Source organism: Zea mays, chromosome 4 (genome assembly GCF_902167145.1).
Source record: "Zea mays cultivar B73 chromosome 4, Zm-B73-REFERENCE-NAM-5.0, whole genome shotgun sequence".
Taxonomy (NCBI): Eukaryota; Viridiplantae; Streptophyta; class Magnoliopsida; order Poales; family Poaceae; genus Zea; species Zea mays.
In genome coordinates this window covers 194,786,653-194,812,582 of record NC_050099.1, presented here as the reverse complement: position 1 = coordinate 194,812,582, position 25,930 = coordinate 194,786,653, and the positions used below count along the sequence as shown (strand labels likewise).

At 42.5% G+C, this 25,930-nt stretch overlaps 3 protein-coding genes across 3 annotated transcripts; 1 reads left to right on the top strand and 2 right to left on the bottom strand.

Moving 5' to 3' along the window:
- Positions 1-5,229: 5,229 nt before the first annotated feature.
- LOC103654351 (probable small nuclear ribonucleoprotein G) lies at positions 5,230-5,622 on the top strand. The gene is made up of 2 exons (XM_008681194.2): positions 5,230-5,391; positions 5,547-5,622. Exons 1-2 carry the CDS (start codon positions 5,230-5,232, stop codon positions 5,607-5,609), a joined length of 225 nt encoding a protein of 74 aa, XP_008679416.1. The 3' UTR covers positions 5,610-5,622.
- Positions 5,623-5,666: 44 nt separating this feature from the next.
- On the bottom strand, positions 5,667-11,721 carry LOC103654350 (sphingoid long-chain bases kinase 1). Its single transcript, XM_008681193.2, has 2 exons — positions 11,115-11,721; positions 5,667-5,710 (listed from the first exon to the last, which is right to left on the bottom strand). Exons 1-2 carry the CDS (start codon positions 11,719-11,721, stop codon positions 5,667-5,669), a joined length of 651 nt encoding a protein of 216 aa, XP_008679415.2.
- An 11,806-nt stretch (positions 11,722-23,527) lies between these two features.
- On the bottom strand, positions 23,528-25,045 carry LOC100384165 (uncharacterized). Its single transcript, NM_001321780.1, has 3 exons — positions 24,715-25,045; positions 24,357-24,577; positions 23,528-24,245 (listed from the first exon to the last, which is right to left on the bottom strand). The coding sequence occupies exons 1-3, from the start codon at positions 24,791-24,793 to the stop codon at positions 23,709-23,711; spliced, it is 837 nt and encodes a 278-aa protein (NP_001308709.1). The 5' UTR covers positions 24,794-25,045; the 3' UTR covers positions 23,528-23,708.
- Positions 25,046-25,930: the final 885 nt, after the last annotated feature.

Genomic DNA, 25,930 nt, shown 5'->3' with positions numbered 1-25,930 from the left:
GATCTTGTTGGAGCAATGTACGGGGTCTAACGATCTGTGTAATTAGACTCGAGAGTTCTAGGGATGTGTTGGACTGGTCTAACTATATGTGTCAAATTGAATAGTCACATTATTCTAGCTAGGGTTTCAACTACAGAGTCGTCAAACTTTGCGAACAGTTGTCTCGTCAGACCAAAGTGGATAGGTTTGACTAGTGTTGAGAAATCACTAGAAGTGATATGGTGGGCATCGAACTATACACCCTAGGCTGAGAAATACCCCACCAACCAGCCCACAAGTGCTCTTGCCATATTTAATAACTAATGCATCTCATATAATGTGATATAAGGAGCCATTGCATAGTGAGGGACTTGAGAATAACATTTCACAAGGTTATCGACCTTGTTAGTGCAAACAAGAGTGATTAGTTTGCATCCATTATTCTCATTAGCATCAAGAGAATCAAGTGAGAGTTTGTGGTTATTACTCTATGTGTGACCTGGCTAAAAATGTACACATTCTTGAGTGGTTCACATTGGCGGAGCCATGAAGAACCATGTCGTGAGAGCACTTGGTCTTTGCACGGACCAAGGGGAGCGACATCCTTACGTGGGTGCTCCAAAGAATAATAGTGGGGAGTGCGACTCTCTGAGACATCGGAAAAAACATAAGTTTTCTAAACCCTTGCTTTACTTTCCACTATTATATTTGTGCAATTTACTTTGATTATCTATATTCCTAGAATTGCCATGACATCATAGAGTTGGAATTATGTTGCAGTACTCTTGTCAACATATTAGACACTCGAGTGAAATTGGGCTTATGAATAGGTTTTAATTATTGCACGAAACTTTAGAGAAGTTCAATTCTCCTATCTCTTGGGCATTGTGATCCATTCAACTTCTACCTATCTATCGGCAAAAACTATTGTGCAATCAAGCTCCAGTGTAATCACCATACATTCAAACCACCAAAAGATAAAAAAATATCAAAATATTTATAGATCTAATTTATTATTTACTCAACCAATATATTAAATTTTAGGTTCTAAAACTTATTTTCTCGTTTCTCACGTGTCCACACCTTGATCACGATGCTATCACGCCAACACCGGTGCGTCGTTGAGTCCAAATCCGAATATCCGATTCCACCGCAGTCGTTGAATTCGTCATTTAGAAAAATAGTGTTTTGTCTATCTTGATAAGCAGGCCTCCACTTAACCAAAACAAAGAATATACATCATTAATAATGATCCAATGGTTTAGATTAAATAAAATAGTACGTACCTAACATAATAAAAAAAATAAAAGAACATATATTTATGATTATTATCTAATGGTATAGATTGAGCCATTGAATCCATACCTTATACAATTAAGTAAAAATAAATCCATGATAAAAACTGAATAGAAATAGAAATTTATTTTTTCATATAAGTTGCAAAGAAATATATATATAAATAAAACGTCCATGTAAAACATAATTACTAAAGATAATAATCTTGGAATAAATATGAAAATTAATGTTTTATCTACTAAAAATTACAAATAAGAAATATATAGAAGAACATTTAATCCCTATATCTTTATCTTTATTATTATCTCTACTAACTATTAAGAGTCTAATGTAGACTGCCCCCGCCTCTTATCCCGCCCGCCCTCCTCGATGAGCACGCACCGAATCCTCTCCAGCCACCGCGGCCCGCGGGGGCGCCCGCCGCGATTCGCCCGCCCTCCCTGATGAGCACGCACCGAATCCTCTCCAGCCGCCTCACCCCCGCGGTCCTCCCCGATGAGCACGCGCTCGCGGAGTCCATCAAACCCCGCCTCGGGCCGCCCCGATGACACGCTCTCATTCCCTGACCTCCACTCCAAGCTCTCCGTCCGTGCCCGCCCAACGTCGCTGTGGCCGCTCCTCTACCTGCTCGACTCACTCTCCTCGCAGTACCGCGCCGCCACGGCTTCGTTCCTCCCAAAACTTCCCATCGCCGCCCCACCGCGGAATGCCACCTTGAGGACGGCGCCGGGCGCCGGTGGCAGGCCGGGCTCACGGGCGCACGGGCTGGTGATCGACGAGACGGAGGTGTCGGAGGCCACTCCAGCATAAGGTGTGACACCCCTTGCTCGCTCTTTCTAGCTCCAATATGATCTGCCTTCTTGGTTAGGGTTTGGGTGATGGAGTGATACTCGATCTGGCGGATTCGGATTTGATTTTCTCCTTGCCTTTTTGTGCAGCACCAGGCGGCGGTCGTGGGTGTCCGCAACGGGTCCACGGTGCGGGCCCCGACGGCCACGGCGGAGGAGGAGATGGCGCACATGTTCTGTGTGTTTGACGCGAACGACGACAGGCGGATCTCATGGTCGGAGCTGGCGGCGTTGTTCGTGAGCCCGCGGTTTCGCCCCACTCCCTCCCACACAGATTTCGCCCCGCTCCCTCCCACACAGATTTAGCCCCTCCCGGTGATCGTCGGAGCGGAGCCTGCCCGTCATGGCAGCGGCGGGGGACGAGACGAAGCGCTGCTTACGCAAGTTCGATGCCAACAGCGACGAGCAGATCTCGCAGTCCGGGCTTGTGGCACTGTTTGAGGGTGTGGGGTTCTTCTCCATCTGCACTGTTCCTCTCCATCCAAGCCCTCCTCATCACAGCTGGACTGCCCTCCTGCCACCCGGACCTCGCCCCGCTCGTGCTCAACTTGCTCCTCCACGCGCTTTCAACCGTGCAGCTATCCAACATCTACCTCAACACCAATCGCAATGATGATGCGCGTCGGGTGCAGGAGCTGAGTGGCAACCGGGGGATCTAGAAGCTCCCCTCGTATAACGCCTTAGAGGTGGATGGCGAGGTGAGCTCGTTCATCTACGATGACCAAGTGCACCTGCGACGCTTCAAGATTTGGGAAGTGCTATGGCTGCTAGCTGACCAGATGGCGCAGAAACCGAAGGAAGAAGAATATGTTGAGTTTATTTGTAGGGAAATTTGGATCCATACCATTAAAAGATCACCACTTTGGATCCATACCATTACTATCTCACTTACATGTGGGTCCACATGAGTCAATGACATGTGGGGTCCATGGTATATATCTAAAGTTTGGATCTTTTAATGGTATAGATCCAATTGTTCCTTATTTGTATGCTCGCAGTAATGTAATGGAGAACGTTCTAGGGACGGGGATGAAGGCAAACATAATGTTTGTGTGCGATTGACCAAGCATAGCGTGCATCATAGACAACAGGTGAATTTAGGTACGAGTTCATTTAAATAGTGCTTGGTGTTCATCTAAAGTCAATGGTAGGTATGGCAACCATAATTTTGGGTGGGCAATAAACCATAATTCAGAAGTGTGTCATGTTTGTTTATCTATATAACTATTAGAAGCATGTTGTATCGTTGTGCAGTGACGATGATGTTTCTAGCAGGTTCAGCTGATGCCTGATAGGGTGACCCTGAACAGAACGACACGCACCTTGACGAGGCCGAAGGATGGATCGATTTAGGTGGACTCTGCTGTCAAGCAAGCATGATGGGTGGCATTCCATTTCTGATTTCTCTGGTACACGCTGATGCTATGCTCTTCCTCAACTCGGTAGAACTTGTAGCTATGCATGTGCATGCCTAAGACCGTTTCCTTTTTATGTTGGAAAAAATTGTGCCAGGACTGTTCCTCTCCGTACCAATCATATTCAAAAGTTTCTTTTGATTTTCTTCCCAAGTGAAACCATTTTTGTTCAATTTCACCATCTGAGTACTACTTAGCTCAATTTTGGAATTTATTGTGAGATCTATTAAAAATGATGTTGATCATGGTTACAATGATCATGGCTGCAACAACACTACAATACTCGGGGCAATCATTTTTGACAGGTTATTCGTAGCGTTACAAGGATTAGAACCATGGGTTTGGTATTTAACTGGTATTTTGACAGGTTTTAAGATTATATAATCTTATATTGTAATCCACTATTCTGTGGAATATATAACGGGTGGATGTTTTGTGGAGCAAGAAATAAGGTTGCTGAACAAGTTTTTCTCGGTATGTGCTATACGTAGGAAATTAAAGGTTTAGCCTATTACGTATTTTTTGTGTCAATGAATAACCTATGAAAAATTTAATACACTTTTTCATGTCGGTATATCGGGAATTTGTAGGGAAGTTTTTTCCCATTCAGAGTCATGGCCTAACCACCTGCCAGCACAACCAGTCTTAGGTTGAGCTCTAAAGAAGCTAATGCTATTTTCGAGGAGCCACAATTTGTCGTTTCTTCAGTCTAAAATGGATGACTGTTAATGTTTTTTCCTTAAAAATAGCTCCTCTTACAAAATATATCGAACCCAGCCATTAACAATGCCCTCTCCCCTCTCCCTTTTTCAGGTGATTTGTGAGTCCAGTAGTAGATCAACTGCTTTGATAGAACCAATTCAATTTATTCTTTGCAGGACTATAGCATCGACCACTTATTTATTCTTTGCAGGACTATTGTCAGTCGAGAAGCAGATATATTTTGAATTCTCTATTATTATTTATTCTCAACTATGACATTCTCCTATCCCATTTCAGATAAAAGGGATCAATTAGGTCTGATGGTCTACTCATAATTTCCATCACCACATATTCCTTGGTAAAATTCTCATCTTAATTGCCATCGCCACATAATGTATTCTAAGTTATGTTATGTGTATTTTTATTGGTACTGCACATAATCTTAATGTATTTACACCATGATGGTAATGATAACACCATAAATATCAATAAAAGTAGAACCATGATCATTTATATATGTAATAGTATATCATAGATGTTAGCATATCAACATAATTGAAAGTCTGAATTTATTGTGTTAATGCTATTAGAAAATTCCCTGGTAGTAGATGAAAGTGTTTCTCCCTAAGTCTGTAAATTGTATTATTCAGTCGAGATGTTGCCCATTAGAGGCTTGGTCTATATTCATAATGATGTCTGAGGTCCCATTGTATATGCAACAACAAAGGCTTCCTCTGTATTTTTTTATACATGAGAAATTTTCAGCGTGTGTAAATTGTATTAGTGAGACAAGCAGACAAGCATTAGAGGCCTGGTCCATGACAAAATTATTTATAATGAGATCAAGATTTCATTGTACATGTAGCCACAAGGCTTCTTTTTTATATTTTTAACATGAGTGTATTGATGCAATGTCGTTCTGTTTTGTCATTTTATTTTTGTTATATCTTGGTGGTGCTAAGCTAGATCAATATTTTGCCATTGAATTTATGAGCGGCCTATATGTTCAGAGTTTGCACATTTCTTCAGTTAAGCTGAATGCAAACCGTCTTGTTATTGGCACACTTCGGGGATTCGACCAGTTCATGAACCTGGTGATCAACAACACTGTGGATGTTAGTGGAAATTACAACACCCATAATGGAATGGTGGTAAGTTTTCTACTATTGAAGGTTATTTTGAACTTTTCCCACGTGTACCGTGGTCAAGCAGTTTTAAATGATGTTTTGAAATGCTTAAAAAACACAAATTTTAAAGCTTGCTTATTAATTCACATAATATGCTGACATCCTACAATTATTTGCAGTTTATTAGGGGAAATCGTGTTGTCATGATCGAGGCATTGGAGCTAATTTCCAAGTCACAGTGAGTCATTGTTCTCCTATTGTTGTAGCGCTAGCAGCGTGAAAATTGATGTAAATGATATCTATGAACCCTCTTGTACTTTAGACATAACTCTGGAGGTCAAAGCTATCTCTTTTCGGCTTTCCCTTCTTCCTATGTGGTGCTTGTAGCTATGCAAACATCTACCCAAGTAGGCCTAGCTAATAGTGCTAGCCCTAGGTTCAACGATGGCTTCATTTACTGCCTTCTCAGCGCTAACATTGACAACAAGTCATTTCTTCTATTGTTCTACATTGTCGTTGCCTTGCGCCCTTGCCTTGTGAGGCACATGTGATCTTAGATCCATCATTAATATTCGGTAGTGGTGTATCTGGTCTGCCCTTATTGGAATTAGAATCAGATTCTTCTATAGTTCTATGGTTCTACGTTGCCTATTGCTTTATGAGGAACATGTTTTTTTGGTGCATATGTGGTGCCATTCTAATGCAACTGGATTCTTCTATTAGGTCAACTGCCATTAGTATTTGATTATGGTCCTGTGTGGTTGTGCTTGGTCTCTGCGGCAGGGATACATATCTGGTGTGCTCAAAGGAATACGGTGATCGAGTGCATATTTTAAATCCGGTATATCCATTTGACATCTTAACAACTCTTTGAGCAAGTTTCTGCATGTATGAATGGTGTCGGAGAAATATAGTTAATTTTATGAAATATGGGGAGAGACAATTCTCGGTCAAGACAAAGGATTTGTGTCCGTTTGGTTGGGTAGCAAGGTGGGATGGAGCCGCTTCATTCTGCATTTGGTTGGAGAGCGATCAGAGCAGAGTGGCTCAAAATTGAGAATATTTCAACTAGACCTGGGATGAGCTCACTCCAAAAAAATGTGGATCCAAACAGAAAATATAATGGTTTCACTCCGTTCTCAGAATCTAGAATGGAATCGCTCCACTCTCACGCACGAGAATACGCAGACTTAAATAGAATTTTGCATATCATAGTGATGTTTATCGTTCCATATTTATGTTTTATACTATTTTTTATCTCTCGTGGCAACGCACGGGCACACACCTAGTACTAACTATTAAGGGCTCAGTGTAGACCGCCCCCGCCCCCGAAAACCACGCGCCCGTCTCCGCCTGCCCACACGCCGGAAACCGCGGAGGCTGCACCGCGAACGCCGCGAACCACCCAACAAACGCCCGCACGCCGCAATCCCGCCATGGCCTATGCAGCCGTCGCAACCTCCGCGAACCCCCCACGCGGCAATCCTGCCGCGGATGCTAAAGCTGCAACCTCCGCGAAAGCCGCGAACGCCACAATCCCGCCGCGGTTTCTGCAGCCGCCGTGACCTCCGCGAACCGCCCGCCCGACCATGCCAACATCCTCATCCGGTAGCCACCAACCATAACCCATCGAAGGTTCTGCATACCCCTGCCATCTCCTCTTTCCCCTACATTCCCACGCCCCCATCGCTGGAGAGGAAAGCTTGCCCCTCTGCCGGAGAGGAAGTAATTTTGCTGTAGTCGCCGAGGGCCTCGACCAAGGTATGCCATGCGTTCTCCTTCCAGATCTATTAATCCTCCTCCCTAGAGCAGATAAATTCATGTCAACATAACAATGGGGACGGGACCTTCTTTTGAAAATATACTTGGCTAGGGGAAATTCCTTTAGAAATTAAATACAGACTCGGTTCTAATTAGAAATTAAATACATACTCGGTTCTAATATCTCTGCAAGGACAAGGATGTTCTTGTCATAGGGCTTCATGAAAATCTGAAATGGTGTTGCGTCATATATTTAATTGTCTGACCAAAAAAAACTTTGTGGTTCATCCCTGGGAAGCATACCTTGTTGTCTATTTTCATTGGATCATTATTAATCTTGATGACCAAAATTGCGTGTAGTAGCAGGATGACTTGATGCCATGTCTTGATTTGAGGGACTCTTAGCTTCCTTTCATTGCTGGTTTGTACATCTGACTGATATGAAAATGGTGTAAGAGTGTTGGCGTGTGAGAAATGTGTTTGATCCTTGCAAAATACATGATGGATTAGAACGTGGTGGTACTTTAGAGAGTGGTTTTTTGTTTCTTATTCTTCGATACTGCAATATTCAGGAATGGACACCATTTACCCAACTAATTAATAATAAAGCACCACAATGCCACCAGGATCACCGCCACTAGCCATCTTATGCAAGGTCAGAGATTCATGATTTAGGTCATATATTGTGATAAGCTGCAACTTCTCAGATAACCTTCGAAGAATATCTGCGTCAACACTCGCACTGCTGCTTGAATTATAGAGAGACATCAGGTCATTAAAAAGATCATCGTCACATGAATCCGATCGTTCCTTAGCTCTTTTGAACTGAGTATGCACCAAGTCAACCTGCATAACATTGAAGATATTATGGTACACAAAACAAGAAAAAACATCAAAACAGTAGTAATATAAAAAACTATAATGAAAATAGAAATTTTGGAATTTAGTAGTCTACCTGCTCTCTTACTTCATGTGATAACTAGGTAAATACCCGTGCGTTGCAACGGGAAAAATATTACAACAATAACATATGTATAGCCATGTGTTGTGATGTTAATTAAGATTAAGCTGCCTTTAAAACTTTGTAGAGAAAATTGGTTGTAACCATGAAGGGTAGGAATTGTTGATGTTCTTGATCCTAATCGCGCTTCAGACTTACTTGTCGGGTTCATCTGTAAAGTCAAAATTATAGACCAAAATCAGGCGAAAAGACCAGTTGAATGAAAATTTCCTTTTCCCACTAAACTGCATATTTGTCCTAACCTTTAACTATCCATTGCTTTAATCTTTATATGAGGATAGTCATGCAAAGTTTGTCTATTAAAAAAATCCATTGCTATAAACTTCTCATCGCGCTTGTGTCCAAGGATCTCAGATGCCCTATTTGCAATTACCTGAAAAATATATCATAAACAATATAGCACAGCTAGCAGAAACATGCTAGGTTCACAATAAAATTCACATGAACATTAGCTTACATGAAAACTAAATACTATTTTGCATAGAGATTAGAGAATTAGAGATAATAAGCAGAGTGGAGCACAAATGGAGGTTGGTTTAGTTTACCATGTGTTTGGACACTGAAGCTTAACTTTTCACACTTTAGTAGGGACTACCATTCCAAACAACAGCTATACTACTTTAAAATTGACGTTTTTATGGAAGATTTGAAGTAAAAATATTGGATGTGTAGGACACCAACCTCATTGGCATTCATGTTGCTTTGTGTGCCACTGCCAGTTTGCCAGATAACAAGTGAGAAGTGATCATCCAACTTTCCCCTGCGACCTCCTCAGCTGCCTGTATTATGGCCTTCCCTATTGTTGGATCATGTGAATCTTTATGGCATTCTTGTGTTTATGTGGTACATACGTGTAATATATCTGTGCATTCTTGATTCCACTTGTAATTTCAGGAATTTTCTTCTTATCTGATCTATCATTGTTGTCAGCGTGCATATTAAATACACGATACCTGTTTAAGAGACTACTTGTGTTTATGTGGTACCTGTGGTGGAGGATCTGGTTAGTCAGTGATGCTGGTGGGCTGTGTTATATAGGTGTCTGGACAAGCAGCAGCAGTTCGTGTGACGGCTGACAGGTGTGCCTTTTACGGCTGCAGATTCCTCGGCTGGCAGGTACTTTCCTTTCTTTTACCCTATTGGCTGTATGAGTTTATTGTTTTTTGTTATTTCTCTTTTTATTAGTTCATTTCCACGCTAGCTGTAGGTGCCTCATCACATTGTGCTATTTATTCGATGTTTGCTTCTTCGAAAAATGCCCTAGCTTACCTGAGCTTCCAAGTCGTATGGAGATATAAACATAGCTGTCATTATTTAGTTCTATCGTTCTGTTACTTACATGTATTCTAATGTCAGCGTGCATATTACATAAGTTTTCTCCTTATCTGATCTATAATTGACACACTAATTAGTAATTAGTATAATATTCCAAACTTGTGCGTATTTTAGGTATTTATTGGGGTAGTGTAAAGTTTATATGCATACTTTCTGTATATAGAGGTTGATGCTATTTATCTAATGATAGTGGGAAGGCTTAGCTTATAGTATGATTTGTGTACGGTTCCGTAATTAGTGTGTTTGTGGCTAAGGTTGTCAAGATAATCAAGTGTCTCCTGACCTTCAATCCTGACCTCACTGGAATTAACAAGACGTAGCATGTCACTCATGGAAATTCACTTGAGGGAGTAGTTCGATAGTGAGGTATATAGAACGATGTGCAGGGCAAATAATGCCTGACCTGATGTCATAAACAGAAAGATATGTGTGATAAGCAAATGAGAAACTGAATGGCTTGCCATTGACATTCCTGATGCGTGATATCAATGACAAGTCCCCATCCTTTGAAAGAGAGGCTCTCAGACGGAACTCAAAACTGCAACCAAATTATAGTCATACATGAGGACATTCATATGAATAAACTTTACCGAGTCTGCATTTTTGTGACTTAAGCATGAGAAGGCGTCTGAGTCCATAAAAATGTTAAGCATGTAAATACTGATCAGCAGTAAAAACGAACCATCCAGCTAAGCAACTACAGCCTTGTTTAGATTTCCTTTTATAGTGAAAAAACATTGAAATGCCATAAGATGAAGTAGTAGTGATTACACATATCCAAATCCAAGGCCCTCCTTATAGATGAACCCGAAAAAAATGTATGCATCCTTGTCAATCCCCACAATTTTATTCTAAGGATTTAATTTTCACATGTGATCCTTTGAAAACATCTCAGGAAAATATTACCAAAATCTTGCTTCCAGAAAGTAATAACATCAGAAACACCCAACTTCAGTCATTAGACGATACACCTCAATGGCACAATACTTAACAAAGATTTGACATTAACCCTCATTTAGTTGTAATATAAAGTACTGTTATAGACAGGGAAGTTAATATTGAAACAAATAGGTGCTGATCTATGTGAGTTACTTCACTGCATATCAACAAGATAACTCATGGATACAAAATTGAATGTCGCTTCCTATTTCAAAGTCACAGAAGGTTAAATCAGCGTAAAGACAATAGCAGTACCAACATATGCTTTTGCAGCTTCTCCTGATACCACCACTAAAAGCTTGCATAGCTCCTTTATATCCTCTGCTTGGACAGTGTCTGCTAAAAGGGGCCTGAAGTAGGATGGCACAAAACCATCAGTAGCAAATAGGTACGGTAGGCATTCCATGAAACTATTATATAGCTGATGGATAGTTACTTATAAGTGAAGGGGCCTAGAGTTGGAGGAGGTGCAGACTGGCTTATTGGAATTGAACCATCAGGCACATTTCCAACCTCTGTTCCACTATCGCTTTCAGGTTTACCATAATGAACTCTGTCATGAAATTGTTTCAAAATAATAAGATTAAATAGCATTGCACACTGCTTCCCAGTCCTACTCGTTCAAATACCAACTACTATGAATGTTCATTTAACAGTTCATATACTCTTCTTGCTTGATCTAACATCAGACTTTGCACTGTCATGCATGAATGGTTGCATACTAGGACACCAAGAAAGTGCCCTTTCCTAACTACCCATTTATCATCCCAATTTGGCACAAGTTCCATCGGTGCTCCAATTCCCATGTCCTCTTGTGGTCTAGGGAGTTCAATGGGGTGGTCAGGCTCCCAAGTTAGCTCACTATCCCATTTTGGCCCTGTGTCCCACTTTGGTTCACAGTCCCAAATAGGTCCTGGGTCTGATATTGTTGAGGAAATGTCTTCCTTATCGTGCATTGATGGGGCTGCCCAAGACGACCGTGTGTCATTAGTAGACGTTATACCAACTGAATTTCTATCAGCCCTTGCTTTGGACCTGGTTCTTGGCCAGAATGATCCATGATGTGGTTGAGGGTGTAGCACTTCTTCAGGTTCTGAAACAATGTTATTTCTTCCCAGAGACAAGTGTTTTGCTTTCTGATCAAGACCACGTACATAGTCTGATGGTTCAGTGCTAGCCACTGTACTACCTGATGTATCAACATCCCCAAGCGACATCCATCTTGGAGTCATAATATAATCAATACTGGACAAACCGGAGGCTCTTTGAATTCCTTCTTTCTTTGATATGATGTGCATCACATCGGTATAGACATTGGACAGGTGGGCCTTGTCTTGACATGTACCTTTTCCATTCACGGCCATCTCCTTTGACGAAGGAAGATATTCCAGTTCATAGAAGTAGCTAGGCAAACATAAAAATTTCAGTATTCCAGCCACAAAATATCGAAGTGGACCAAATTTCTTCTGATATTTCTCAGAAAGTTCTAGGACTGCAACATAGTAGTAAGAAAAGTTTCAGCTTCTCAATGTCCACAAATTTCCACTGATGCAAACATTGGAACTTAGATCTTGAAAGCGAATACACTCACATAAATAATTTTAATTATTTATTTCTCTGAGCATGGCCAGTTCAAATAAATAGTTTTAATTAATTATTCATCACGAAATATGAATGCACTCAGATCTTGAAAATCATGAAGAATACTCACAAGTATTAATGCTATATAATTCCTTTATAAAACTTCATCTCATGCAATAAATAAAATAAAGCTAATATTTGTAACAGGCTTAACAATATGCATGTTGTCAAATCACATATTTATTTAAGATTTGGAATTTGGATGACCATTGTAAATCAGCAGAAATGTAGTTGCGAACGTGCAACATATTTCAAATTAAAAGTGCAACTAAAGAACAGATTTCTCTCTCGCAACTTAGTGTCTAGACTCTGCCAAAGTCAACTAATTCTAGGTGATCCGTGAAGAATTCCCAGAATCTTTTCAAACTTAAGTCTCAGAGTGTTAATGGTTTCATCTAAAACAGTTTGCGGCAGAACTTCGTCCTCAGCTAAATCGGTAGATGCTAGATCTTTGCAGATATTCAAAACCTTCATTTGCTTTGAAATCCCTTGCCTCGGTTTTTCTTTGTGCTTTAGCAATGTTTTTCTCTCCTCCCCATGATATCTAGCTTCCCCCATCAACTGTGAAACCAACATATTGGCTGAATGATTTTCCACAGCATACTTTTGGCATTCAGTGAAAAGAGCAGCCTTCTTGTCTTGCTCATCTATACTAATAGAAGCATTTACGTTTTTCTGTTGTTCCTGTTCAAGCACCTCCTCCATATAATGGTTTTTCTCTTGCAGAGAATAAATTTGTTTCTCATAGTTGTTTGCTTGCAGTTGATGTGACTTTGCTAACACTTCAAATTCCTCATTCTTAATTCTCAACTGATCATGTAGTTCCCTTACTTGATCATATGTAAAATCCTTCTCTCTTATACAGAGGAGTGCATATGTTCCAGATTGATGTGCATACCTTCTAGAAGTAAGAAGCATTATATCTATCTTTTAGCGCTTAGGGTATTGTGTTTGTTTATTAGTCATACTATGTTGTGTTTGTATATCTATCAAAGAATTCCATGTTTTTTGTTCTTGTTTTGCAGTTCGCATTGATCTTCGGCCCAACAGTCATTTGCCACAAAAGAGTCGACATATATTTTCTACTCATTGAGGTTTGTTGCTACTTCTTTCCTTTTAAAGTATGCTTCTTTCCCTCCCAAATATATCAACTTCTATCGATCCAATCATTTTTAAGTTTTGCTTGGTGATATAATATTGGTGCTCCTTTAATGAATGGTCAAATGTGTTTGTTTTTAGTCATACTATGATGAAATGTTGGACTAAATTGGCATGTGTTTATATTAAAAAATTAATTATAATATTCTTTTATGCGAGACAAATTACATGCTAGGAACCAAACAATCACTAATGCAAGTGGATCTCCACGGCCCAACCTAGCCCAAAAATGAGTTGATGCATTTCAATGCTGAATTTCTACAACTGCGTAAAAAGTAATTTAATCTAAGTAGAGACAATATTTAGAAACACTTGATTGGTCGAGTACTAATTGACACAGTAATTAGTAATTAGTATAATATTCCAAACTTATGTGTATTTCGGGTATTTATTGGGGTAGTATAAAGTTTATATGCATGCTTCCTGTATATAGAGGTTGATGCTATTTATCTAATGATAGTGGGAAGACTTAGCTAATAGTATAATTTGTGTACGGTGAGTTGCATCCGTTCACAATTCTCTTTCTCACATGCTTCTTTTCCTTCTTTTTTGGATCTGCCATTAAATACAAGAACAAACACCATTTACTGCTCTAATAGAAAACATCATCTAACTAACAATTTTTTGCATAATATACAGCAGAAGGCATATGGGACCTTTTAAATCTAGCACACATAAATGAGAGATGCAAAAGGGAAAATTCATATGTCAGCATGCTTACTAATACGACCTATCTTCATGCCAGATCGAGCAAGAGCTCTAAGAGCAGACTGAGCACCAGGGCCAGGGGTTTTGGTCTTGTTTCCACCAGTAGCACGGAGCTTAATGTGCAATGCAGTAATTCCAAGCTCCTGCAAAGAGAGAATAAGAAACTGAACTAACTTACCGATAACAAATGTATTTTTCCACAATAAGACAATACCTTGCATCTTTGCGTGACATCCTGTGAGGCAAGCATAGCAGCATAAGGCGAGGACTCATCACGATCAGCTTTAACCTTCATGCCACCTAGACAGTGCAAAAAATTGTCGAATTCTCGTAAAAAGAAAGTCCTAGGTGCCTAGGAAAAAAACTTGCAACTTAAAAGAGTCCGGTAGACGCCGTACTTGTGCACCAACTGGGCAATACAAATCCTTCAGACGCAATCATGCATGCCATCCACCTCTGCATGAGCTGCAGACTCGTGAACTACAAGCCTTAATCACAGTCACACCTATAGTCCAAAATAAGTGCTCAACCAACCAACCCACACTGCTCCTACGTCGTGCTATATCAATGCACTGGACCATTTTACAATTTAGTTTTAAATATTTTCAAATGATAAAAGGTTTTGATGGAGCCAGCCGTATTGAACCGTGAAAGAGTTGCATTGGACAAGAAAAAAAAAGATGCCTATGTAAGTTATATTATAAACAATAGTTAACACAAGACTTCGCTATCACATTTATGAACGTTATTTAGTCGCATGTTTAATATAGCTTCAGGTTGTTCGACGACTATAGCGATGAAGATTTTTATGGGCTACAACGGAAGTATAGTATTGTCGCTCGAGTTGAAGTTAAATTCCCGATGGAACCACGTTATCGTGACATGCAACATTACATTTTGTCTGACATCAATGTAAGACAACATCTCTTTAAGTTTCATTTATATAACTATATATAATATTCGTACCACACTCTCTTTTGTGCTGAAATCAAATTAGGGAGCCAAGATCGAGGCCATTGCAACTCGGTATGAGATAGTCAAATACTTCAACAGTTTGCTCCATGAAAAGCATGTCTACAAGATGCACAACATAGTGTTTGGTCTTAATCCGGGTGCATTTAATTTTTGACATCTAAATAGTACCATGGAGTTGTATTTCACCCAACAATCTGTCGTAGAGCCATACGCTGTCCAGTTCAAATGCCGCCATTTCCAAAACATATATTCTTGAACCTTGATGATATTGCCGAGTTGCCAAACAGGACTTTAGTTGGTAAGAATATATCGATCTACTAACCCTATTAAAAATTCATTTACACAAAATTCAGCATTAATCCATATTTCATTGTGATTTTGTAGACATTATGGCTATTGTAGTCCACTTGGATACAGTCCATCACACAATGTGGGGTATATTCAGGAAGATTGTTATAATGGATGCTAGGTATATTCCATTAATATTACCGATATGATGTTAAATCTATTAGTACTAATCTATTCTTCACAAAATCAATGTCATAAGGTGGTCTTTACATACCATTAAAGTTTGGGGCAACTTACTAAACAAAAATACACTCCGATGGGCGTTGGCTAATGAGAATTATAGCATCATAATTGGGACCATGTTTCAGCGGTTCAGAAAACAAGGTACAACATATGTTTACGCCTTGCAAACACATTATTCACTAATTTTTCCTTTATAATGATTCGTAATGAATATTAAAATATGCTATTCTAGAGTGTCTCGAATCAACTGACCATACAGCAATACACTTCAAACTGTTCCATCACAACACCCATTATTTTGAACGTAAATATTTTATAACATTACCTACATCAACATTATGTACTTGTTTTCATTATATTGTTAACTGAGTATACATGTGATTAAATGTTGCACTCATTGCAACAATTCAAAAGGCTTTGGTGGCGCGGAACGATCGTCAGTTTGTCGTTAGATATCTTGACGACCAAAGGCGTAGATAGAGTCTATAACTTTTGCAACTCTAAATTTTATGATGGAATACATGTACTGTTATCGATGCAACTTACATGTGTCAAAATTTGTAAAACATTTTGTTCTACTTGGAAATATCAATGAATAAGTGGATCATCAAATCGTTTAGCCCGTACGTTTTCCATTTAGAACACTATTGGTTTAATGTTGTGTCATGTTTGACATTAAAATCGTAACTTCGCTCGTGAAATTACGTCAAATATACAAATTGACTCCGGAACAAATTTAATGAGAATTCGGTATACCGAAGCCAATCTACAAGAGCTATGCGTGCTCCAGGATGCTATTCCACATCACCAGAGTTATGAAAACAATTACTTAGCGCGTCACACATATCCATCTATGTAGTTCAAGCTTGGAATATAATTTCCATATCTTATACCGACACCAAAATCGTCCTCCTATCACCTCCCTCTAGGTCTTATCTCTTTACTCTCGGTTATGATGCTTGTTTCTATAACCTCTATTAGTGAGAATTGTACACCAGAATTTTTGACGCCTTAACTGGATGAAATCATGAATAAATTACTTGTTCTTCTTCTGGTGCACAATTACTTGTGTTGAATTAGGTTTCAGGTTGCTTCAAATATATTTGTTATCATGGTTAGTAAACAATGCTAACTGCTCATGTTCATATTCTAGAATGGCAAGCAAATGGTGCACGGGGGAGCATTGATAGCTCTAGCGTCAGTAGCAGATTCATCATAGGTGTTGTTCACTTGGGAGTTCATCATGGCCTCATGGGGTTATCGTATTGTTGTAGCGCTTTCTAACTTACTCATAATAACAATTTTATATATCATTTACATTGTTTTTTTGTCTAGCTGATCATAAGTTTGTAGCAATATTTTTTTCGTTTGTCCATTTACGTGGGGCAGCAGGCTGCTGCACTCTTGGGAGAGCAGCCCGTCTACCACGCCGTACAGCGTACCATTGGTTGCGGGGCCGCCATGCCCCCAGTGGTGCTGCCCGGCAAGGAGGCTGTTTATTTGGGGAGTATCGGCGAAGCATCATGGCTCCCGACGAAGCAGGGGCTGTGACCAGCGCGCTGGACGTTGCTGGGGGCCGCCTGATGCTGGCAGCGGCTGCGGCCTGGGGCAGCGGCAGAGCTCATGATCGTCGAGACCTTTGATACCAGATTAGTAGGAGCCGCGTTCCCTATACTGACGATATATTTCCGTTGCAACGCACGGGCACCCACCTATTACTACTAATTAAGAATACAGTGTGGGCGCCTGGCGCGGCCATGCCCCTGCCTCCGCCTCACGCGCGCGATGCCTTTATAGCCCACACTGACGCAGAGCTCGCCCACCGTGCACCCCGCGTCGCCGTGATGGCTGCTATATTGCCACAGGACTGCAGGAGGGCTCGCCCACCGCGCACCCCGCGTTGCCGTGATGGCTGCTATATCGCCGCAGGACTGCAGGAGGGCTCGCCCACCACGCACCCCGCGTCGCCGTGATGGCTGCTATATCCCCGCAGGACTGCAGGAGAGTGTGACATGCGAAGCACAAGTATCAAAAATATGGTCTGGCTCTGGCTACACAGCAGCCGAGCCAACCACTCTGCAGAGGCCACAGACGCATCAATGGTTTGCTCTGTTGCGCGGCGAGCGATCGCAGGCAAAGGCAGTAGTAGTCGAAAAGAGGGACGACAGTTTTGGCTTGAATCGGGAGTTGAGACCAGTTGGCACGCAACCGCAGTTTTCATTTCGTTTAAAAAAAGGCGCCAAATATCACATGTTGCCTTTAGATTTGGAATGGATAAGTACCACACAGTTCGTGGTGGCCAACTGGCCATGGCCAATGCACGATCCACACTGCCGGCTGCTCAAAGGTGTAGTAAACACACAAAGACTGCGCAGACGGATTGGAGCCACACCTATGAGCATTAATATTTTGTTGAATATTTTATATATCGTTGCAACGTACGGGCATCTAACTAGTATAAATTAAAATCGTTAAAAATCTAAAATTGAAATTGTAAATTAGAAAAATAGCTTGATTCCTAAATTTTGAAAAACAAGTAATAAAAACATCAATATTTTGTTCTTATCGGCTGAACCTATAACATCAATCCTATATATATGGACCAAGATTGAATCAGACTAGCAACCTAAAGCCATGAAATATACTATAAAAATAAATTGAAATCACCGATAAAACAAGCATAAAAATATAAGGTATACTGAATCAAGTTACAATGAGATTTTGATATGGTTATAAAAATAAGATAAAATAATGAAAATTAGTTGGAAGGATTATACTGAAAGGGAAACATGCTTACACCTTTTTCCTAATTGATTTTGGTGGTTGAATTGCCCAACACAAATAATTGAACTAACTAGTTTGCTCTACAATATAAGTTTTACAGGTCCCAAAAGTTCACAACAAACCAATATAAAGACCCAGAAAGGGTTCAAACAAAGAGAGTAAAAGGCAACCCAAAGGCAGCCCTGGTCTAGCGCACCGGACTGTCCGGTGCACCACCGGACAATGTCCGATGCACCAGGGTGGATTCTCTCCAACTCGCTAGCTTCGGGAATTTGGGGAGGCCGCTCCGCTATAATTCACCGGACTGTCCGGCGTAGCACCGGACTGTCCGGTGCACCAAGCGGAGCAACGGCTTCAAGCACCAACGGTCGTCTGCAACGGTACAGGAACAGTGAACAGTGTTCACTGCGCGCGCAGAAGTTAGAGCAGGCGTCAGAAGGCGCACCGGACAGTGTACAGGACCTGTCCGGTGCACCACCGGACTGTCCGGTGACCCCACTTGTCAGAGCTCCAACTGTCGGAACCCAACGACCAGGTGACGTGGTTGGCGCACCGGACTGTCCGGTGCGCCATACGACAGCAGCCCTCACCAACGGTTCTTTTGGTGGTTGGGGCTATAAATACCCCCCAACCACCACACTTCAATGCATCCAAGTTTTCAGCCATCGAACCTCATACAAGAGCTATAGACTTCATTCTAAGACACAATCAAAGGGATCAAATCCTCTCCCAAGTCCGGAATCACTCCAACCTAATTAGTGACTAGAGACAGAGACATTTGTGTTCTTTTGAACTCTTGCGCTTGGATTGCTTTTCTTCTTCCTCTATTCTTGTTTCCAACTCAATTGTAATCAAAGCAAGAGACACCAATTGTGTGGTGGTCCTTGTGGGGACTTAGTGCCCCGTTTGATTGAGAAGAGAAGCTCACTCGGTCTAGGTGACCGTTTGAGAGAGGGAAAGGGTTGAAAGAGACCCGGTCTTTGTGACCACCTCAACGGGGAGTAGGTTTGCAAGAACCGAACCTCGGTAAAACAAATCACCGTGTCATCCGTTCTTATTCGCTTGTGATTTATTTCGCCCTCTCTTTTGGACCCGACTTTAATTCTAACGCTAACCCCGGCTTGTAGTTGTGCTTAAACTTTATAAATTTCAGATTTGCCTATTCACCCCCCTCTAGGCGACTTTCATATACACATGTAAAAAAATCCATGACCCATAAGGCGCTAAAGACCTCGACCTCCTCATCTGGACTACACGCATAGTCTCCGGCCAGCTTGGCTCAGCTCGTCCGAGTTCGAGCTAGCTAGCTCGGCTCGACTAGTTAAACTAACGAGCCACAAAGTTATCTTGGCTCAACTCGTTTACAAGCTTGAGCTAGTTCATTTAGGTCGCGAGCCAAACCAGAAAAAAATATAATAATCAATTTCTAGTTAATATCAAACTAATTTAACAATAGAAAATAGTAATTATACTCATAGTTTTACAGACCATAACACCAAATTAACACAACTCATCACCCATCAATTCACAATCCACACACATGTTTATTAGATGTTTATTAGTTTAACCCATAGTTATATTCACATAGACCAATTTAACACATAAACATAGTTCATCAATCATTAATTTAACTCATAGGACACACACCACACATACATATAACATGTTCACCAATTAATACGTAAATGATATTCATATAGTTTCGTTTTGCTGAAATGCGGTAGCTCGTATAGCTCGTGAGCTGATTCGTTAACAAACCGACCTGCATCATTAACGAACCGAGCTAAGATGTCAGCTCAGCTCGTAAAAAATTCAAATGAGCCGATCCGAGCTAACCATGAACCGAGCGAGCCCCGAGTATTTTTTCCAGCCCTATCCATGGCGGAGGCCTCAGACACATACTTCCCCTATTTAGGAGTCTAAGAAATAGCATCAAGGATGCAACTGCTACATGGTTCCTAATCTATACTACCTTATTAAGAACCTAATATGGTCACACACTACGTACACCACAATAGTAAACTTCCTAAAGCCTAAACCCTAGGAAGTTAGCCCTAAACTCTAGGAAGTTAGCTAAACTCTCGGAAGTTAAGCCATCTCGTCGGAAGTTTGGCTCTCGGAAATTTTGTCGGAAGTGAGCTTAACTTCTTAGAGCCCTATAGGAAGTTAGCCAAATAAGCCTCTCGGAAGTTAGTAGGTTCTCAGAAGTTAGTAGCTTCACGCCGTCAGCGTCGTCAGCTGACTAACTTACTACGACTGACTGTAGCCCCTAGGAAGTTAACTGGCTAACTTCCTACGGCCCAATAAGCCTCTAGGAAGTTAATTTGACCAGCATTACAAATGTTGTTTATTTTTATTTTACACCACATTCCACAACATAACAAATATATCAACAGCTATATAGCACAACATATTTTCACATAAAACATCTCACACACAATCACATAACAATATTTAAATCCATAGTCTCATCAATTACATCACAAAAGTCTCATCCATAGTCATAATAAGACACATCTTATCATCCAGTACTAATAAGAGACAATATCTCATACATAGTCATAATAAAAGTCTCAAGTATCAGAACACAATAACATGGAAGCTCACGGTCGCCGATCACCATCGGCTTCTACAATCATCACCATTTGATATCATAAATATTACCCTTCATTTGTTGGTTTATTCCCTAACTGTTGAGATCTAGAAGTTAACAACTTGCGAAGTATATAAGTGAACCAAAAATTAAGAAGTATGCTAAAACAAGAAAAAATACTCACTTTCCACATCCAACGCATTAGCCTTTTAACTTGCCCCCCAGCTGTGCTAGCAGTTGCTTCACTCGTGCTGAAAGGACAGTGAGTTTGGTTGTGGTCATGAGATCATTAAAACATAAGGAGTTTATATTCAAAGAATAAAGGATAATTACCATTTGAATTAGTACAATTGTATATAAATTTGTATGTAACTCGAAGTAACAAGGTTATAGTTTCAGATAAAATTAGAGTTACATTTATTCAAATTTATTGTCTTCAAAAATTTATGCCAAGTAGTGGATACAAACTCACACAAGTTAGACCATTATGTTGACTGAATAGCTTTAGATACAAACAGAACTATTATAAGGATTTGATCAACTGAGCAACACAGACCTATAACGTGAAGTCTAACAACTTTGTGCTTCCCAAGTTAGTTCCAATATTATTCAAGTGTCAATGTAAAGATAAACCCACAGAGCTTGAATTCAGAGCTTCACAATTCTGGTGCACACCACTATGAGAACAGAGAGGCACACAAGCCAATAGTAGTTTAATTGTCTAAAACAACAACACTTCCACGACAAATCGAAAATTGACCACTTTTCAGTGACGATGTGCTACCAATCCCACCATCATAATAGCCTAACCGCTTCCAACTCAAGTGGATGAATTCAACATCGAACCTACCATCTCGTAAGCCATTGCATACACCAATCCACAAACGCAGAGCGAGCATCAGACTCAATGAAACAAAGCAACGTCCTATTGAATGAGAAGAGTGGCAGGACCTCGTACCTCATCACGCAGCAATGGCACCTTCACGTCCAGCTCCTACCCCTTGGCGCTCACTTCTGCAATCCCGATCCAGGGATGCCTGTGGTGACGGCACCCTGCTACGCCCGCCAAATCCTTTGGCATCTGTGCCCCCACCACAACCGGTCCCCCCGGCCGAGCTCATCAGATTCGGACACGAAAGCAATTAGAGAGAGCGAGGACACGCACGTGTTGTGATATGAGCACTGGGGCTCGGTGGATGACACATCGGAGCTCTTGGACATTGAGGCGAGAAGGATCAGCATTGGGGGTGGGGAAACATAGATTCGAGCACGGAGGAGGCAAGAGGAGGAAGTGGGAGCGCCGGCGGGCGCGGGCCGGAGCGGCGCGGCGGGCTGGAGCGTGCGGCGGTGGCTTGTTCCTGGTGGAAGACATGAGAGGGAGAAAGGAGAGTGAGAAGATGATAAGATTAAGTAGGGGTTTAAGATAAAAAATATAACTACCTAGAGTAAATCCATAGGAAGTTACTTAACTTCCTAGAGTTTGAGCAGGCCGTAGGAAGTTAGCTTTCCGTTTGACTTGTCAAAAGCTGAAATCTAACTTTCTAGAGGAGGTCGTAGGAAGTTAGCTGTCCATACTAACTTCCTAGAGGCAGTCGTAGAAAGTTAGCTTTTTGTTTGACTGGTTAAAAGCTGAAATCTAACTTTCTCTAACTTCCTAGAGGAGGCCGTATGAAGTTAGCATGGGCAGGAAACTTCCTAGAGTCGGCCGTAGGAAGTAAGCGGCTCATTTGACCACACCCGCGGATCAACAACTAAAAGCTAACTTCCTAGAGGAGGTCGTAGGAAGTTAGCTGCCCATGCTAACTTTCTATAGGCAGCCGTAGAAAGTTAGCTGCCTATGCTAAGTTCCTACGGTCGCCTCTAGAAAGTTAGCGGCTCGCTTGACCGAACACACGGGTCAACATGTGAAATCTAACTTCCTACAACTTTTATAAAATACCGTAGAAAGTTATGTTTATTTCCTAGAGCTACCAATTGCCTCTTGGAAGTTATTTATTTCCAACGGTTTGTTATAAAAGATGTAGGAAGTTAAAAAACCGTAGGAAGTGTATGATTTTGGTGTAGTGGCATGGTGCTACCCATGACTTTATCATACACGCTGACACATGCCACGTGCCTCATCTCGGCGTCGTGTCCTATGGGCCCCACGCCTAGCCCCGGGCAACGCTCACTCAGCTACTGCCCTGTGAACCCCAGCGCCCACGCAACCAGCTATTGCGTCTGCTCAGCACCCGACCCCGCCCGTGCAGCTAGCACACCACACAAAAAATAGTGCAGAGCGAACACTCAAACCCACGCCCCCTGCTCTAGAAATTTGGGCTAACCACCAGACCAAATGTATCTTAGTGTTTAGAAAGAAACAATAGTTGTATTTGAATAAATATCTCAATATCTATTTTTATGATATATAAAAACCGTAGCAGAGCACGGGAATCGGTTAGTATTATTAGTGTTGTGTAACCACTACTCCAAAGACATTGTTGTATAGGATATTTCTAGGATGTGGTTGGGGGTAAGCCTATACTTAAGGAGGTTCTCTTGGTCACTCTATAAATAACCCGGCCCGCTGCACGAATATGGTGAGATAAGATATTTAAGAAACCGTTGTTTCACATTTATCTTGCCATTACACTTTTGTTGTCTTCTTTGTTTGGGCCCTCCTATCAAAACCCAACATGTCATTTTATATATGCAAATTATAATTTATAAACCGAGGGGTAGAGACAATCTAGGCTAGACATATATATGTGTACGTTACAAATCAAAACCAGACCCATTTTAGCACTATACTGCCACAAATACTACACCAAATAATATATAGGCAATAATAATGCATGCACATATATATTTACTTCATAACATAAACGACATATACATCTCGTTAATCATATTACATTACATATGGAAGGAGACGGTGCTGTTGGGCGGGTTGTAGAACTGGACGGTCCTGCCGTTGAGCGGCTGCGTGGGGCGTGCGTCGTTCCCGGGCAGCGGCGCCTTGAGCAGCTGCAGCTGCTCCTTGCTGATCTGCCGCACCTTGCCGAGGACGCTCCAGACGACGCTCTCGGTGCAGGGCGGCACGGTGAGGGAGCCCGTGTACCGGAAGTAGCTGCCGGTGCGCTTCTGCAGCGAGCGCAGGTGGATGAGGGCGACGCCCTCGTGCGACTCCTCCTCGCCGAAGCTGCACCGGTCCTTGGCCATCTCGCCCAGCTGCCGCTTCAGCTGGTAGTAGAAGGAGTCCGGGGCGCCCAGCTGGTAGAGGATCCCGATGACGGCCAGCGCGCCGTCGGCGCTCCTGTGCACCAGGTGCAGCTCCAGCGGGAACCTCTGGCCGTTGATGGTGTGGTCGGACGGCGAGTGCCAGTGCATCTTCTCGAAGCTGTACGCCTTGCCGTTCACCATTACCGTCCCGACCTTGCCCTCGAACGTCATCTGCAATCGTACGTACGTGCACATGTATGCATGCTTTCATTCATCGGAACCTATATTATATGTGCATCAGTGCATGTCCATGCATGCATATGTACGTATATATATAGGTACCGTGATGTCGTGGCCGTCGTTGATGAGCGTGGCGGCGGTGGCGGCGTAGGTGCGGTTGAGGGTGTCGAGGTTGGCGTTGGGGACGGCCTGCTTGGTGACGATGTCGATCGGGGACTGCTGCTTCCCCTGCCCGCACAGCTTGTACGCGGGGCTCAGCTTGCCCCAGTTCTCCGGCCCGTCGGGGCTCCCCGCCGTGTACCCGTACGTCGGCCCACCGCCATCTGCCGTTCGTACGTTCATGCCACCATGCGTGCATGCATGCCGGTGTTAGCATCGTCATACCCTACCCCTGGCTGCTCTGGCAACGCGCGGTCATGCGCATACACTGCAGGTAAGGTACTAAGACGTACGTACGTACCGGAGGCAGCGACGGCGAGGGAGGACGCGGCGACGAGGAGGCCGACGACGACGACGACAGCACGGGAGGACGACACCATTATTGCCTTGGTCGCGCACGGATTGTTGGATGAGCACTGATAGACGATGTGTGTGTCCGTTGTTGTCGTCGAACCCCTGCTCTGCTAGCTGCTAATTTCAATAGTGCAAAAAGAGGATGGACGGATTTGCATAGCAGCGGAAAAGATGCGAGTTCGAGCGGACAGGAGTCGCTACTCGCTACTCGCTAGACAGAGAGAGAGAGGCACCGGTGTTCGCGCGCGGTGGAAAACTGCTTGCCAAATTTAGCTTCCTGTTTTTCACGACGAGTACACAGAACGTACGAGGAAGAAGAGTATATATGCAGGTCGAGCTCTGCTCTTAATTCCTCATGAAACGGCGCCCATCCGTTAGCTAGGGTTGGATTTTAGGGTACGTTCGATCGATTCATCATCGCGGTTGGTCGCCGGCCGGCTTAGGACAGCAGCCTCCAATAATATGAATGATTTAAGAGCTAGCTCTAAGCATTTTAATAGGATGCAGAGAGAGAGAAAGTAGCTATATAAGCACGGGAAACGAGACGAGAACAGGAGCTCGGACTATAGATGTCCAATAAGCACGAAGCCCGCGAGCCCGGCACGAAGCCTATTTTTTGGGCCCGGTCCGAGCCCGGCACGACCCGGTTATATGCGGGCCTGGGCCGGCCCGGCACGAATAAGCGGGCCGGGCTCGGACAGGAAATTAGGCACGGTGGGCTAGCCCGGCACGGCCCGTTTAGCTCTAAGCCCGTTAAGCCCGTTTTTTTTACACTAAAACGTGCTTTTCGGCCCGCTTTTTTCGTGCTAAACGGGCCGGCCCGGCCCGTTTAGGCCCGTTGCGGGCCGGGCTCGGACAAGGAATTGAGCCCGCGTGCTTAGCCGGCCCGGCCCGGTTTTTTAATCGTGCCTGACGGGCCGGGCCTAAAACGGACCGGGCTTCACCGGGCCCGGGCCGGACCGGGCCGGGCGGCCCGTTTGGACATCTATAGCTCGGACCAGAAGAATGAACAAAGGGCCCAAAAATGATAGTTCTTTATTTAGGGGCCCAAAGATGATATACTGAAATCCAGCCTGCCTGACAACGAACAATATCCTGATATATATACATATATACGGGGCAAATAATAGTATGGAATAATATGGATACGAACAGAATGGGCC